General features: G+C 38.4%; 2 protein-coding genes and 1 non-coding gene across 4 annotated transcripts in view; 1 reads left to right on the plus strand and 2 right to left on the minus strand.

The window, feature by feature from the left end:
- Positions 1–25: 25 nt before the first annotated feature.
- Positions 26–6,699, minus strand: rpl5b (ribosomal protein L5b). Its single transcript, XM_027147002.2, has 8 exons — positions 6,554–6,699; positions 6,049–6,118; positions 5,848–5,963; positions 3,461–3,595; positions 2,095–2,297; positions 1,510–1,687; positions 1,319–1,407; positions 26–177 (listed from the first exon to the last, which is right to left on the minus strand). Exons 1-8 carry the CDS (start codon positions 6,554–6,556, stop codon positions 81–83), a joined length of 891 nt encoding a protein of 296 aa, XP_027002803.1. The 5' UTR covers positions 6,557–6,699; the 3' UTR covers positions 26–80.
- Positions 1,893–1,988, minus strand: LOC113643276. Its single transcript, XR_003440744.1, has one exon. It is a non-coding gene; the product is annotated as a small nucleolar RNA SNORD21 (small nucleolar RNA).
- Positions 6,700–8,327: 1,628 nt separating the features above from the next.
- The window catches only part of evi5b (ecotropic viral integration site 5b), a 59,251-nt gene continuing 50,657 nt past the window's right edge, over positions 8,328–16,921 (plus strand). The window contains exon 1 of one of the 2 annotated variants that reach the window (XM_027146356.2): positions 8,328–8,436. In XM_027146356.2, coding sequence (XP_027002157.1) covers positions 8,434–8,436 — 3 coding nt within the window. In that variant the 5' untranslated portion in view covers positions 8,328–8,433. Of the gene's footprint in view, positions 8,437–10,568; positions 10,808–16,921 lie in introns of those variants that run through there. The other variant, XM_027146357.2, reaches the window with a different exon arrangement.

Raw genomic sequence — 16,921 nt, forward strand, 5'->3', positions numbered from 1 at the left:
AATATAGTACAAAAACAAAATGGAGTCTTTTCCAATAGATTTATTAGAACAAAATTTAGCAAAATCAGAGCGAGGCTGGTTTAATCCTCCTCTGCAGCCTGAGCACGGAGGAAGCTGGCTTTCTTCTGAGCAACACGATCTTTCCTCTGAGCCTGTGTAAGCTTGGCACGGTTCCATCTATTAAGGGGGAAAAAAAATAAAATGTATAAAAAAAGTTTGCAAAATCAAACCGTTCTAACTGTTTGCACGACTATGTACAGCACCAATTTGGAGCCAGTTAATACCTGTACTGAGAATAAAACAAAAAGGTGTCAAAACGTACGACAGTCCACATTTCAGGAACTTTGCAAAGCAAATCTTCCTATTTGAAGACAGAATTCATGGGAAAGCGAAATACACGTCCACGTTTTTGTACTTATTGAATAGCCATGATCTGAGGGTTTTACAAGTGCTATATACATTCAAATAAGTTTCATTTGAATGCTTACTTGAACACTGAAAAACATTATTTAGGAGTGATTGAGAGAATGATAATCACATTTACACTGCACTGTATTGCACATTTAAACTCACCCAAAATTATAAAATACACCCTCATACACACCTTTAACACTGAAGAACAAATCAAATAACAAATACTTGGATATTCTTAATTACCAGAACACCACAGCATGCTGATACACTACTGCAAAAACCATTAGAATTTGGCACCATGTGCAAAATAAACCAAATGCAACTCAATATAAAACAATCTTGATTGGCAAAAGGCCACAAATACCTAGTATTAACAATTTAAAGAAAAAAAGGGGACAAAGCAGCATTATTAATCAGCTATATACATTTACCTTCACCTACAACATAGCCCTCATTTCATGCAAAGCACATGCTTAATCAAAAGGTAAAGGCTTACAACAACAGGTACATGTAGGACAGCTCATATTCAAAATAACAGTACTGTACAGACACACTGATTACACAAAATTCATAAACAAGTAGGTTAAATAAAATCATAACTGACTGGCAGTCTAAGAAGAAGCAAGGCAAATTAGGAATACTGCTGTGTATAATTGTTGGGAAATGGTTCATGTGGCTTTTGGCATGATAATGTAATCATATCCAAGCCACTTTTGTTGCAGGGGTTAAAACAAATTCTTTTAGCAAAAACTTTAATCCACATATAGCTGGTATTCCCATCAATCAAATAATCACAGCTTCAAGTGTACAAACCAATGGGGTTCTCTAAACTTGTCCCTGGGTAGCTGGCCTTAGGCAATGGTCTCAAATAGAATATGATTTTAAAAACAAAACAAAAACATACCTCTTCTTCTTCACCTCCTTCTTGGGCTTCTTTTCGTGCACTGGGTTTTCACGGATGCTTGCATGGGCCTTCTTGTACATTTCCTCCATCTTGCATGGTAAAGAAAATATGTTTAACACTTGAGTTTGATAAACACCCAGACTTTAGTTATGAGCAGTAAGTGACTGTTTAAGAAGAAAAAAAAAACCTACGCTTTCGGGGGTGACTCCGTTCTTGATGAAGCGAGCAAACTGTTTCTTGTAAGCATCCTCATCCTCCTCCTGCAGGAGCTTCATGTATTCAGACACATTCAGACCCAGGATGTGTTTGCGGTGGACCTCCGCGTTAAACTCTTTGCTTTCAGTGTCATAGCCAGGGAAACGCTTGGTGCTAGGAAGAAAAAGGAGATGCACTACTGCTGATACAGGAACCACAGCCAGACTCCTAACTTACTGCTATTCAAGGGGGTAAAGGAAGAGAATTTTAATGAGGATTCTCTCAGCATCATAGCTGTTCTGCTAAAATTGGCAAGCCAACATATGGCTTCAAGGGGCATTTAAAAAAACCACACAAAATAAACTTTCCTTTGCCCCAAACTGCTTTCAGTCCCGTCTTGAAACTAGCTTACATCAACTGTGCAAATGTAGGACCAACTACAATTTGCTCAGTTTGAAAAGAATCATCATCAAGCAGCAGTAGGTCTAACAAATGAGCCTCTAAAATAACACTCAAAACAAAGCAAAGCCAACGAACTTAAGCAGGCACTTTTGCAGGAGAGAGAGATGGAGAGCATGTACCTGTGAGGGATTGACAGTCCTCCGTCTACGGCGCCCTTCAGGGCTCCGAACACTTTGTTTCCAGTGGTGGTTCTGGCAAGGCCAGCATCCAGGTAGCAGGTGAAGGCACTGGGCTGACCGTCAATGCTCTCCACGTTGAATTCTTCTCCGGTGATCTCCACCTGGCCCTCGTATACCTTATCCAAGCCAAATTTGTTGAGCAGCTAAGAAGAGGGAATACAAATATAAATTGTTCATTTTTAACCACCAAAATGTTTCAAAAAGGTTATACAGGATCTGTGTGGATACAAGAGCAATGCACATCAATGTGTGGCAAATAAAAAATATAAATAAATAACAGAATGGGTCAAATCAGATTAGGCACAAAAAATATAATTAAAGCTGTGCTGGCACAAAAGAACCAAGAATGTACACGTAACAGTCAGCATTGAAGGAAGCCATGATGTGCTCATACCATTTCACACTGAAACTCCCACAATTAAGTACAGCAGTTTTAAACATGAAGAGAATATCAAGAATATTACTGTCGCTATTGCTTAAGATGGGATCAAGCAAGTGGAGTTTAAAACATTCGCTCAGCCAAGCAGCAAGAAAAGGGAGAAAGAAAAAAGAAAAAAATCCATAAGCCAGATGCACACAGGATGGGCACCATAATGTATTACTAATTCTAGCCTTTGTAGGTGATCATCTGAATCAGCCATGCTGGCATTTGTTTACCTCCACCACTTACTCATCATGAAAGTTACTGAATGTTGTTTGAACAAGGTCTAAATGAGACCTATGAAGATAAACTTATGACTTTTCAGATTCTACCTCGTATGTCCAAAAAAAAAAAAAAAAAAGTCTCATAAGAATAAGAAAAGTGACCACTACATGTATAAAGCTACATCACATATTCACACTGCGACTTATAACTTTCTAGAAATGAGCATTACAAACGTCAGTTTTTAAATCATCCATTAGATGCTGCCACAAGGAACTGCATGTGATACAATTGAAATGTTTTCTGTTCAAACCACTAATGCACATAAAACAACCATGTGCTCAGCATTCAGGTTCATAGCTCACTTACAGCTGCACACAAAACCACAGAGCACAGATGTCACCCAGAATCACTAGTCCCTTGCAGGCAAGACTAAGGACACGAAAACTGAGCAATTCAGAAATGAAACTGTGCTAAAGCTGGAATTTTTGTAAAAAGGTACAGCCAGGATGCACATAATAGTTAGTTACCAGCAGTATAATGAGATTAAGGCAAATACGTGTGTTGGTCTCATTTATAAAGTTTAAAAACTAAAGTCTGAATGTGACAAAGCCCATTAGCCCAAAGAACAGTAATAGGAGCAAAAAGCGTGTGGGTTCTTACCCTGCGGGCAAGAAGCAGTCCAGTGCAGTAGGCTGCTGCGTAGTTCGTCAGCCCCACAGTGATGCCATACTTGGGGAGCTCATGAGAGTAAGCAGCACACACAATCATGTCTCCTTCGATCTTGGCGTAGGCAATCTGCAATAAAAACAAATTCAGAAATCACATACACTCAGGATCAGAATTGACAAGGTTCTAACACTGTAGTCAGCTAGCTAAATGTTCTGTGCTCAACCACACAGCCAGTCTCATGTGATCCTTCAGTGTACAGCATTAGTAGCTTACGGGGAAACAAAATATTGTTTGTACAGTTTGTCTTGCTAGCACTATGCAAGACATGGAATAAACACAGGTATGGTTATTCTATATGATACAGCTTACGAATGAAAAAGACTGACTCAAAAGAAAATGCACATCATCTGATATCGCACATTCAAGGAAAGACACAAAAGTCCAGATGCTGGTGTGGGAGATTCTCAAGTTAATACTGAAATGAAACTAAATGAGACTAAAGACATGCCGATTTTATTCATGATTAACATAATGCAATGCTTAATTCAGCAACTCACAGCTGCAATGACTAATGATCTAGCAGTTAGACACTGAAGAGCCTAAAAGAGTCCATTAGTTGTCTGCTAGGTAACAAGCCGATTCAGAGTTCAGCCAATTGGAAATTTTAAGAAAGTTAAGGCACAGCTACGCACGGAGCATGGTATATTCCCTAATGGAAAGAATAGCACTTCCCGATTCAAAACAAGTAAAGCAAACACCACCAACATGCATCATGCAATACCGCATTAACACTGTACCGCAATGCTTTATGTTTTCAGCAGAACAGATTGATCATGATGAGGGTTAAAATATTACTGTATAATGTAAAATACTGATTCCAGCTTTGTACAAATAAACCAATTTAGGACCTAGATAGTTTTACATCAGCTTGATGGTTTTAATGTACGTTAGAAGCCTGTAACACTCAAGGTGTTTACAAACCTTAATCAAGGCTGGATTGATCCTTTATTATATATTTTATTATCAGTCCCTAATGTGTGGAGGAAGCCAAAATCCTGACCATGAATAAATGTGATGTTTTATGCAGTCATACAAAAACCAAACACATTTCTGCAACAAGCTACACACCTTCCACAATCCCTGAGCAGGGCCTAGACCATCACACTGCCAGCACCTACAATTTTCTGTTCTTTAATAACGCTGTCTCAGACATGCCTCTGGTTATGCATTGTGTGCATGTCAGATTACTGCAGACAAATCAAGTTTACCAGTTTAAAAAAAAGATCCAAAAGCATGAACCGCTCCCAAGGTGTGCAAACACTCACATGGTGCTATTTCTGTCTGCAACAATCATTCAAGTTATACAATATGTTATGGAAAAAATTAACAATTGATGCAATAAAGCCTAATAAACAAGTTTCCAATAACAGCATTCCCCATATGTTTAGGGCTCATCACGCTGTGATTAATTCTGAGTGTTCATCATTCTAAACCATGCATTTAACCTCAGGCAATTTCCTCCAATAATTTAGAAGCCATTACCTGGGATTAAGAAATCCTGCTCTGAAGCAGTGTTAGTGCCACTTCTGCAGAGTTAACCCTGCATCACAGACGCAAACACACCGAATCAGAAATTTAACAGCACATGCCTCAATCGACGTGAAAACCAGGATGTAGGAAACTCGACAAAAATATAGAGCGGTTGATGTGTCGGCTAAATAACGAACGGATATCGGCTATCAGCAAAAGCCTGGTCAACAACATTACAAACTGAAAAAGGCCAAAAAAGATTCGAAAGCTGTGAATGACTGCTCATGTGCAGAGCAGACCTAAAGCAAAATCGTGTGACAAGCAGTTATTTAAACCAGTCACACAATTTAAAATACAAATATGGTTGTTGCCGCAAATAAAAACTTTAACCCAAAGTTACAAACATTCAGCGTGAATTCAGATTATGAATGCGCAGGATACCGTTTACCTGGGTAAAGTAGGAGCAGTGTGAAACGTGAGAAGATAACCCACGATTTGTTTACATGGGGATTAGAATGACTCATGCTTCACTATTTTATGTGTAAAAAGCCCATTTAAGCCCTTTTATTTCTCAAAAAGTGACTTAAACATTATGGGAGCCTAGTAGTTAAGGTGTTGGATTACCAATAATAAGGTTATATAATAAGTTCAAATCCCAGGTCCACCAAGTTGCCATTGCTGGGCCCCTGCGCAAGGCCCTTATAAGCGGCTCTGCCAAATGGCATAAATGTAAATTTTCCATTTGTATTTAGTACGAAGTCCATTCTAACATGAACTGACTGTGTGTCCATTCTAATACTGAGCAGCTTGAGTGAAGCTTGCATGACCTTACACACCAACACACTCACCTGACAGATGATGTCCCTGTTGGAGAAACGGACAATCATCCTGTACTTGGGTGTATTGTATTTGTTCTTGTCTTGGATGACCAGGCGTTTGCGGGCAAAGTAGTCAGTTTTCCCCTCTGCAATGAGAAAAAGTAAACATGTAAACAAACCAAAAAATAGTGTCAAGGTTCATCAATACAGATCCCCTTCCCAAAGTCTCACCTCTCCTCCTCCTGAACTTCACCTGGTACCTCTTGAAATAGGCCTTGTTCTTCACTACTTTTACAAATCCCTGCAAAAGAAGAGTGTCCTCATGAGCCTGACATGTCTGTAGAGCATCTCACACAGCAAAAAAACAACTCCAACACGGGAGCAACACAGCGGATTAGCATTAGCACGATTAGCACGTAGCCTTCAGTGGGCACAAAATATGTCGTTTTTATAAAACTATCCACTTTATATGTGTCTTTCTCTAAAGATTTATATATTAAAACTGCAGTTAGTGACTAACAACGAGGTCCTAAGCATTCGAGTTTATTTTCCGGCTCAGAAAAGCCTGTAAACATGAACTATTAGGCCACGTTAGGAAAGAAGCACAGGGGGTTGAAGAAAATAAAATCTAACACCATCCGCCATATTTTTGACATTTTCGACTAACAATAACCTACAGGACGGACACGCGACACCGGATTGATTCGATAAAGAGCGTATTGAGTGTTTTACTAACCATCTTGCAGACTTTTTAGTCTCCGAAGCCGGAGCCAGGAGTCAAAGACCGCTTGGGATCGACTCTCTGCACTGGAAAAAGAAAGACCAGCCTGCACATGCGCAGTAAATACCAGCCCTTCAGCACAGAATATGAGAAGGAGACATGAGAGTTCATTCAGGGACAAATGTTTTAGAGCCCCTCCTACAGGGCTGGGGGGGAAATAACTACATATTTCCCTTCCTGCACTATTACTTTATTATCTGTATCATATTTTCTTGCGGATTATCTTGTCCAGCAATCATCCAGACCTCCTCACCATCTACACTTCCATTGTAAATGACTCCATAATATCTGGTCATGCACCAAAAGCAAGGGTTATTCCCATGATCAACGAGCCACACTAGATATAGCGTATGGTCAAAGGTTTTTTTGCACACATTACGCCTCAACATCACATGAGTGATCACATCACACTCTCGTATTTTTGCAGCAAAGTCACTGTTATATTTATATTTGCACATAATATTTACACTATTACATTTAAGTGTATAATCATTTATATTTGTACACATACGCTGTAACCTTGTAAATTTTATATGTAATTTTTCACACTAATTGAATTAACTAATCTAAACCAATCTAAGCAAATAGACAAGTGCAGATAAATATGTAGTACTGTATATATGTAAACATATGTACATCATGTAACATATATAAGTACTGTATATTTGTAAACATATGCACAACGTGTAATATATATATATACCTATGTGCATATGTGCAGACACTGTTGTAAAGAAACAACAAGTAGAAGGTTATAAAGTTATAGCATTATGAAAATGCTATATGAGCATAATATAGTATATTTATGTATATGTATATACATTATTTCTTCATATTCTCCATATATTTCATATTTTTATATAGTTTTTTTTATATATAGTTTTTTTATATAGTTTTCTTATATAGTTTATACTTTCTTATTATTTTATTCTCATTTTATTTTTTGCTTTTTTTATACTTTTTTATATTCTTTATTCTTACACCGGACAGTTGCATAAAGCATTTCACTGCATATCGTACCCTGTATGTATGTGTGTGTGTGTGTGTGACAAATAAAATTTGATTTGATTGATTTGATTTGATTTGATTTGATATACTGTATATGCATTAAAAAAGCTGGTTCTGGTGCGGATGTTCCTGTATAGTAGTTCGAGTGTAAAATAAAAAAAGGAATATTTTAATTATGATATTTATTGAATTTTTTTAATTTATTGAATTCCATCAGCTTAAAATTTATTAAGCAGCAGTGGGATCCTGATACATATTTCTGCTAAGACAGATTTGGTTTCATAGCATTATACTGCATTTTTTTGTTAGAGAATATTTAGTCATATAATTTCCCATATATTGAGTGGGAAACGTTTATTAACAGCTAGATCATCATTTTAAAGATCAAAGACATCAGTGGAAGCTCATTTGTCATTAGGACAAATACAGTATGATCAAATAGAAGATAATTTTATTCTATTTTTTTTCTGTTTATTTTTTATCCTTGGATTATTTTGGTTACACAATCATTATACACCCAACATACCGCCTAAAACAGACAGATCTACAAACAGCTCTTCCTCTTTTGTTGTTTCTGATCTGGAAATAGCAGCCTCACAAAATGAACATACAGTGTCATAACGCTGCGTCACTGATTCTTTAGAAATGAGAGGGTGTGTTTAACATCATAAGCACCATTAGACCAACGTCATCACTTCCATGAAAAACCAGAAAAGTTGGTTTCCAGTGTCACTACAACCAAATCACTGTCACTGAGCTCACATTTGTAAGAGGAATCGAAGCAAAGCTAAGTAAAGTAGGAGATCTAAAGTAATGTTTCTCTTCTGATGGTAAGTGGTTTTATTATTTTTTTATTGCTAATTCTGGAAAATGAGATAAACTAAAACTATTGTGATTGTAGATTAGAAGCTAAATGACAGCAAACATGTACAGTAGTCATGCTGTCTCAGTATTTACCTGAAACCTATTTCCTGTGCCATTCCCCTGTATGATTTTTTGTTGTGAATACTACTAGTAGTAGTACTGTAAAATGCTTAAACATTTAGTAAAAATAAATATTAAGATTATCCCCCAACCACACTTCCTGTAATTATCCATGATTGTCTTGTACTTGATATAGTCATCCTTGTAGCCTAGTACATAATAATTGTCTCAGCATGTAGATTTTAAAAACCTTAAAGAAAGATTTAACAGATCTCAAACAGATTTAAAATTCATTTAGAAATGTACACAATTTATGAAAATTCCACATTAAAGTGTTAGGAATAGAGAATGATTGAGATTGAGAAGTAATATATAAATGTCAGTTTAAATTAAACTCAAGCTCAAAACAACTGTTAAGTGAGACAAATAGCTGAAGCTGTGACTGATGAAGGACACATGCTATAGGGTACTTTAAATTATACTCACTGAATGCAAGCACAGATGAGTGTGAAAAGCATTAAGTGATTCAACCTGTCTGGAAGAACCCAGCTGTGATTGTTTTAGGCCAGATTGCAGCAAAGTTTAGTCATTTCCTCTCTATAACAAACCTGATGCAACACATCAATTAAATTGTAGGCTTAATAGTTGTGTTAGTTTGTGCTTTCTGATCTAAGCCATGCCTGAACATACAGCAGTGCTTTTTTTTGACAAGGGGTGTGTTAAAATGACATGGAAAAGTGTGAAGCAGGAAGTTTTTTTATGTTTATAGATCTAAATCTATTTTTCTAGCCATCATTTCTATATAAAAGTTGTATAATATTATTATTATTAATTTGTAAAATTTTCATAAACACATTTATTTGAAACCTGCTTTCCTTTGACTCAGTGATCATACTGGAATAATGTTTAAAAATCTAAACCACTTTCTGTATGGCCCTTCATATGTTCTTGCCATGTCAATGTGTGTTTCCTCCAGATTTTCAGGTTTCTTCCCCCTGTCCAAATCATTCCAATAGATGGATTAGTTGCCAATGGTATGAATATAAGTTCATGGAGTTCTTTTGTGCGTCACACCCAGTGTTCTTGGGATATACTCCAGATCCAATGCAATCATGAACAGAATAGAATGGGGGCACAGAAGCCTTTATTATCGCCACATATACATTACAGCACAGTGGAATTCTTTTCTTCACATACCCCAACTAAGGAGGTTGGGGTCAGTTACTGAAGTTGAATAAATGACTGACTGACTGACTGACTGACTGACTGACTGACTGACTGACTGACTGTCTGAATGAATGAATGAATGAATGAATGAATGAATGAATGAATGAATGAATGAACAAAAACGAAAGTTTATTGGTGTAAATTAATTAATTCATCTTCACTCACTGCTTTATCCTATTCTGCATTATTGGGGACTCAGAGCCAATCCTGGTAATGTTGGTCATGAAGGATTGGACACCAGTCTACTGCAGGACATTCAACACGTATGTGGTATGTGTTTGTAAATGGGAGGAAACCTGACAACCCAGAGATAACCCACACAGAAAAGGGAATATCATGCAAAACTCCCCATGAACTGTAACCCGAGCTCGAGGACCCTAGAGCCACTGGGCTGAGATGATAATTTAACAATAGGTCAGTGCATATCGATAAAGTTCTTAGTGTGACCCGGTCCAGGGTTTCTTCTCTTCTAGATTGTTATAGATTTTAGTATATCTCCTCATGTACCTGATGAGATTATTAGCTGTTACACAAAGATACATAAGTGGAACTGAGATGTCAAGATGGATAAATACAATGTGTGAGGAATAAACAAAAACCCAAACCCAAACTTCAATCTTCAATCCAAGTAAAATCTCAAAACTGTGCACTTCAGCAAATTTGAAATACAACCGTATGCAATATTTGTAAACACACAGCAGATGTCAGCATTAGGCTGAAGGAAAAAAAAACAACAACACCACCACCAACACAGCCTTTTCCTGATGCGCATGCGCAGTCAGCTCAGGCGCAGTGACGTGTGGCTGGCCCATTTGTCGGCGCTGTGTGTGTATATACGCATGCACACACACTCCGGTTCCTGCCTAGCAAGCTTGCTTGAACTCCATGGATATTTTTGAACCCGTGCCCGGTGTAAAAAGCGCCCGTTGACGTTGTTTTGGACTTGTGCAGTCCCACACAGCCCTCCTGCATGAGATAATGCCAGTGCACTTCACTCCATGGGAAGTTAATATTTAACTAAAGGACAGGATTGACCAAAAAGCTTCCAAGGTAAAAGTGCTGGAGCTGTTTTTCCTTAGCTAGGCTGTGCTGTTTGTAGCTCAGAGGGAGGTGCATGGCTGCCTGTTGTTGTATAGAGGATCTGTTTTTATCTTAAACTTCCTCTTTACACCTGATGCATCTTGTTTACAGCTCACGTGCACTGGGTTTATCCACTGAATTACTCATTCACTGCATACTGTAATGTTTATCCCTGTTTTAACGCATCCGTTTGACCTTGTATGTTGTTTATCCAAGACTTACTACATTGAATGAGGTGTGTTTAAAGCAGGAAAACACAATGACATGTTTGGGGGAAACTTGGAGAATATCAGAGCAGTACTGTGGGTCTTTATCTAAAGCCTTAAAGAGGCTGCTTATGGTCTTGAATAACTTGCTTGTTAGGTTTTATACTTATTTACCGGCTTAATCCCCAGCTTTTAACATTGTACAGTGTTTTTTGTGCTTGCTGTTGCTGCCATACACACATTCATCATTGGGGACTTAATACACTGTACACTATATCTGACTTTGTGTATCTGCTGGTTAGCTGCTGTCTGTTAGTTGTGGATTGTACCTGTTTGTTTACTGTCCTATACAAACACTTTTTTTTTTTTTTTAATTTTTAATTTTTTTTTATTACCATTCACTCATTCTTCTTCAGTAACAGTTTTACCTCCTGGTCAGGTGTATCAAGAGTCTTTTCCTGGGAAAGTCTGGCAGGATTACATACTGAATGGGATATAAACTCATTCACCCACAAGGGCATATTAGCATGTTAGCAATAGGCAATCCAGTCATCAGCCTCTGGTGAACGTGGGTATAAGATGGAACTGAGGACTGTGCAACAACACCCAATGAGAAGATTAAAAATATATATATATTTTTTATTAAGAGTGTGTTTAACTTTGATTTGAGCAGCGCTCTGATGGTTCTCATTAGTTCTCAGTCTCATTAAAAGCAGATGGCAAGCTGGTTAAAGTAAGTTCTGTACCAGAAGAGAGCTACAATCTTTTAAATCAGTGGATCTCAAAGTAGGCTTTGGGAATGACCGGGGGATCTGTGATTCTTTTTGGTTTTTTTTATCTTGAATTAATTGCAGCAGTGGAATTAACAATCGAACCCAGAAAATTCTTCTTCTTCGCCTTCTTCTTGGCCACTGCATTCCTCCACCTTCTTACATTTACAGCTTTTGGCAGTAGCCCTTATCCAGAGCGACTTACATTATCTCATTTTTTTTTATACAGCTGAGCAATTGAGAGTTAAGGGCCTTGTGGCAGCTTGGTTGACCTGGGATTGACATACCACATGCCGCCTTCTTCTTCTTCTCCTCCTCCTCCTTCTTCTTCTCCTTCTCCTCATTTTTTCTTCTCCTCCTCCTCCTTTTTCTTCTTCTCCTCCTCAGCCTTCTTAGCCTTCTTGACTTCAGTTGAATGTTTTCAATCCAAGCCTTGATAACTCAAATACAAGTAAGACTTCTAATGTCAGCTTGGACCTCACATCTGCTGCTGGTAGAAATCTTTTTAAAGAGAATTCAAGTTTTGTTGTGATTTTGCTGATGTCTACTTTGAAAGCTCATCCTCATTAGTGCTGAATTAATGTGTGCAAAGTTGTTAAATGTGGATTAGAGTAGAATCAGACTTGCCTAGTGCCTAGCCAAAAGAAGAGTTGGCAGAGTTTCAACATATTGATCTGTGTGTGTGTGTGTGTGTGTGTGTGTGTGTGTGTGTGTGTGTGTGTGTGTGTGTGTTGCTGCATTTGCTTGTTTTATGTCTGATGTGTTAGCGGTTTGAAAGAGGAGTAGTTGGAGACCACACAGAAGGGCTTGTCACATGTCTTTGAGCGTGTTTTAAAAAGACCCTCTGCCAGTCATCTTAAATAGGAAGTGACTGCTCAGTATCAGGTTTCTTAACATGAATTTTTTTTGTCTCTTATGTTTCTATGTTGAAGCAGGTGTCTGTGCCTTTAATAATGTTCTTGCTCTATTACTGTTTCTCCCTTATATCTGTGTATATTGACGTGAATTTTCTGGCTGTCTTCCAACCTTCCCTTACCATGTTTCTGTCTCCGAGCTCTTCTTTGATGCAAGTTGAATGTGTGCCTGGTAGGGTGAGCTGATTGAAATTCTCTTGCACACCACCCTGTGAAATGCAAAGGAAATTTCATTCATTCAAGCCAGGCAGAAGGAAGAGTGCTACTGTGCTGTCTGTACAAATTCGTTGAAGTCATAGGTTCAAACATTTCAGAACTGGCCAGAATATGCATGCGTGTAATGTAAACTGGTTCATGAGAAAATGTGCTTTTAGTGTCGTTCTGCTGGTTCTTATCCCTTGCCAGGCTCTGCTTCCCTAACAACAAAGTTCATTGGCTATTCTCACGTTGCTCATTCCACTGTCCTAGAGCTGTACTTTGCCTTTCATTGGAAAGGGCTTCATGTTCACCATGCTCCCTCATTTAGTATTCTGCCAGTGTTCTTTCCTCACACTTGAACCTATGCAGGGAGAGTGTTTCTGCACCCTGGGTTTCTGCTCCATGCAGAGGATTTTCGTTAAGACTCCACTTGTGATTGAGGGCATTTCTGCATCCAGCAGGTTTGAACACAGGACAGTGTTCATGAACGCAGCATGGTAGAAGACTCATTTATTCTGTTACAAAGAGTTCAGTGGCAAATCAGGGATTTAGTCACATATAATCATGGAGCAAATGCCATCAGGCCTCATGGGAAGACCCTTTGTGAGTACAGGAGAAAGTGTAGGTTTTATTTGCTCGCGTGTTTGTGTGAGCCGGGTTTGAGAAGTGAATTTAGTTAAATGATGATATAGCATACGGTGTTGGGGTTGTGTTAAAGGCAGAGAGAGAGAGAGAGAGAGAGAGAGAGAGAGAGAGAGAGAGAGAGATGGTTAGAGCTTGTACAGACGGCTGTCCTGCTGTGCATCTCAACTTCGGGGAACACATTGCACCTTTTTGTAATAATCCCAGACAGTTTTTCTGTCAGTTAGCTGAATTAGACATGGCACATTGAGGACATTTTAGATTAAAGCCTCTTATTCCCAGCAAACCTTTTTTAGCATGGTGTCAAATCATGTTTTTTCAAATGTACAATTTTTTTGCTGTTTCATAAGGTAAAAAGTCATATTATAAGCAAGGAGTAAAACGATACATGGGCGTGTTTTAGAAAAATAATCAACAGCATGTGGGTGTGATGTGGTCTGAGACAACGTTCAGTTATTTGCGGTTACCACACCACATGTTTTATTTTCTTATGACTGCACGTCCCAGACTGGTTTGAATATTTCAGAATTAAAGAACCAATTCTCTTCTGTTGATTTTATCACACAGCAGTGAGTAGAGTTTGCAGTGAAGGTGTGAATAACGCTGGTTAGTCTGTGCGCATACTGACTGCAAATATGTAGCTCTTATTACTGGTCTGTCAACTACATTTTTTTCTCCATTTGTCAGTCCTTTATCCAGAGTGACTTATAAGTGAGGCAGAATGCAATCCAAGAAAGCAAGTGGAGGGTTAAGGGTCTTGCTTGAGTTCCAAACAATGACAGATTGGAATTTGAACTCACATCTTTCCCCCTGGTGCAACTAGCTTGTACCACATCCACCTTAAAAACCTGATATTGTAGTTTTGTTGGTAGTAAAAAAGATTTTATCAGCGATAATGTAGAAAGTGGCAGAAATGCAGAAACCTCCACTGTGTTTTTTCCTGGTGTGTTGCCATGTTGTAAGAAGAGCTGGCTGTCGTATTGATTAATTTAACTGAGTGTCACATGGCTGAACCTTCCCATTGCTGTGTCTCAAATATTAACGTCTTTTACAGTACATCAGGCGTGATTGTTTTGGCTAAACGTAGAAACATGGATTGTAAAACTTTTACAGAGAGAGACATTGTTTGTCAGTAAAGTAATGTCTGTGTTCATGTCTGGGAAAGTTCACTATGCTGTTTGGGTGTGTATATCGATCTGTTGAAAGGTGTGTGCTCTGAGGCAGCAACTCGTCTATTGTGGAACATATTTGGACAGCTGGAGCAAAATCCTTAACAACCAGCAGGAGGATTTTTAAATCGCCGCCAATAAAAAAAAACAAAACAAAAAAAAACGGTCAACTGGCATGTATTTGGCCAGATAACACTGCTCTCTGTTTATGTTCCATCCTGACTGCACAGCGGCATGGAAGAAAATAATCATCACTTGACAATGAGAGAATTTTAAGATCCATTCTGGCATATTGATCTCTATGGAAACAGAGCAGTGCAGCAGCGCTTTAGTCCTTCAGGCTGTTAAAATCTGTCACGTACTCACCTGTACACTCACTCTGTCAAACAGATCAGGTTCCAGAGCTTTATGTCTCACGCCAATGCCGTCATCGACACTCCTGGGCTTGTGTGCTCGAGGCTAGTCTTTAATGAGTGCATTACATTATGGATCTTTAACATCATGTAGGGACAAAATTTTACACTTCAAACGGATGTCCGTTGTTAAAATCTCTACATAAATATGATTGAGACCAATGTTTTGATGTCTTCACGACTTCTACATTGAATTTCTTGTTAATGACTTTAAATCTAGCTGGAAACTGGTGACCGAGAATAGAAGCTCTTTTTTCTTTCTTTTTCTTTTTTTTTCTACGGCTAAACAGTGAAACCTGAATTTCTTGATGCCTAATAGGAATGCGCTGGCAATTTCCTGATACGGTAGCTCTGTGGTTAAGGGCAATGTGGTAGCTCAGTGGTTAAGGTGTTCGACTACTGATCGGAAGGTCATTGGTTCGAATCCCATGTCCACCAAGCTGCCACTGCTGGGCCCCTGAGCAAGGCCCTTAACCCTTAATTGCTCAGTTGTATAAACTGAAATAAAAATGCAAGTCACTCTGGATAAGAGTGTCTGCTAAATGCTGTAAGTGATGTGATATGAAAGCAGAACTACTTCTTGATCCTCTTTAAAACTACACTGATAATTTCTAGGCTGCATTAACGAAATCCATTTTTTGTAGACCGTGAGTTTTTCTAAAGTTTCATTAATCGTGACGGCTGTTGGTTTGTGTCTTGGTCAATGTTTTGCACTCCGCTAAATCTGAAATAACTTTTTCCTCGTTACAGTGAAATCATGCTGCTTATCAGAGCTGGAAAATATCTCACGGTGCCCTTGACTTTGAAAACAGGGTTAGGTTCAGGGTGTATTTCTATAAACCTTTGCTAGCATTTCCTGTGTTTGTGCACTGGGCTGGATGTGTAGGTGTGGGTCCCTGCAGAGCATCAACTGCTTAAGTTTAATCACCGGCTTTGTTCATGTGATTATTTGCTGAAATGCAGTGGCATCTGTCTGTAATTATGCTTCAGTGTTGCACAGCTAAACGGATCGGCACTTGGTGGCTCATTACTCTAGCTTCGATCTTCATAATAGTCACCACTGTGCTCTGTATGACTCTTTCTCCATCCAGGGGCTCCGGTAGGGACCATGGAAATTGCAACACGCACACAAGTTTTCTAATCATTTCCATTTTTATGATTACATAACAAAATCTCTCTCTATCAAATCCATCAGGAACCATGAATTATTTGACTGGGAGTGTGTGTGGTTTAAACTTCCCAACTGTTGCCGCATCACCTTTCAAAGTCCCCTACAGACAATACATAATTTTTTAAGAGATTCAAAATGAAACTACAATTAACGTATAACTACCATTTTGTTTCACATGTTTTGGGAATACCCGTGCCTAATTTAAGGTTAAGGTGTTTAATATAAACCGGAAAGGTAGCGAGTTCGAATCCCAGTGCCACCAAGCTGCCAATCTTGGGCCCACAAGCAAGGACGCTCTGGATAAGAGGTGCCAAATGCCATAAATGTAAATTTTATAGACATGGGTCTATTTTTCTTTGTCCTCCTTATTGAAAGTTAACTACACTCTGAATTCTGCTTGTCATGTCTTCTCACTGATGATCCTGACTTATTTGCAAGTTCATTACAAAAAAGAATATCATTTGCTCGTCTTATAGCTGCAAAGATGACGGAGTAACACGGAACTGATTTCAATTTGAGCTGAATTTCCAATTCCAGTAGAATTACCTTGAATTTATTCTTTTTTTTTTTTTTTAATAGATATTCATTTACCATTACCCAA

The sequence above is a fragment of the Tachysurus fulvidraco genome, chromosome 5 (genome assembly GCF_022655615.1).
Source record: "Tachysurus fulvidraco isolate hzauxx_2018 chromosome 5, HZAU_PFXX_2.0, whole genome shotgun sequence".
In the NCBI taxonomy this organism is placed as follows: Eukaryota; Metazoa; Chordata; class Actinopteri; order Siluriformes; family Bagridae; genus Tachysurus; species Tachysurus fulvidraco.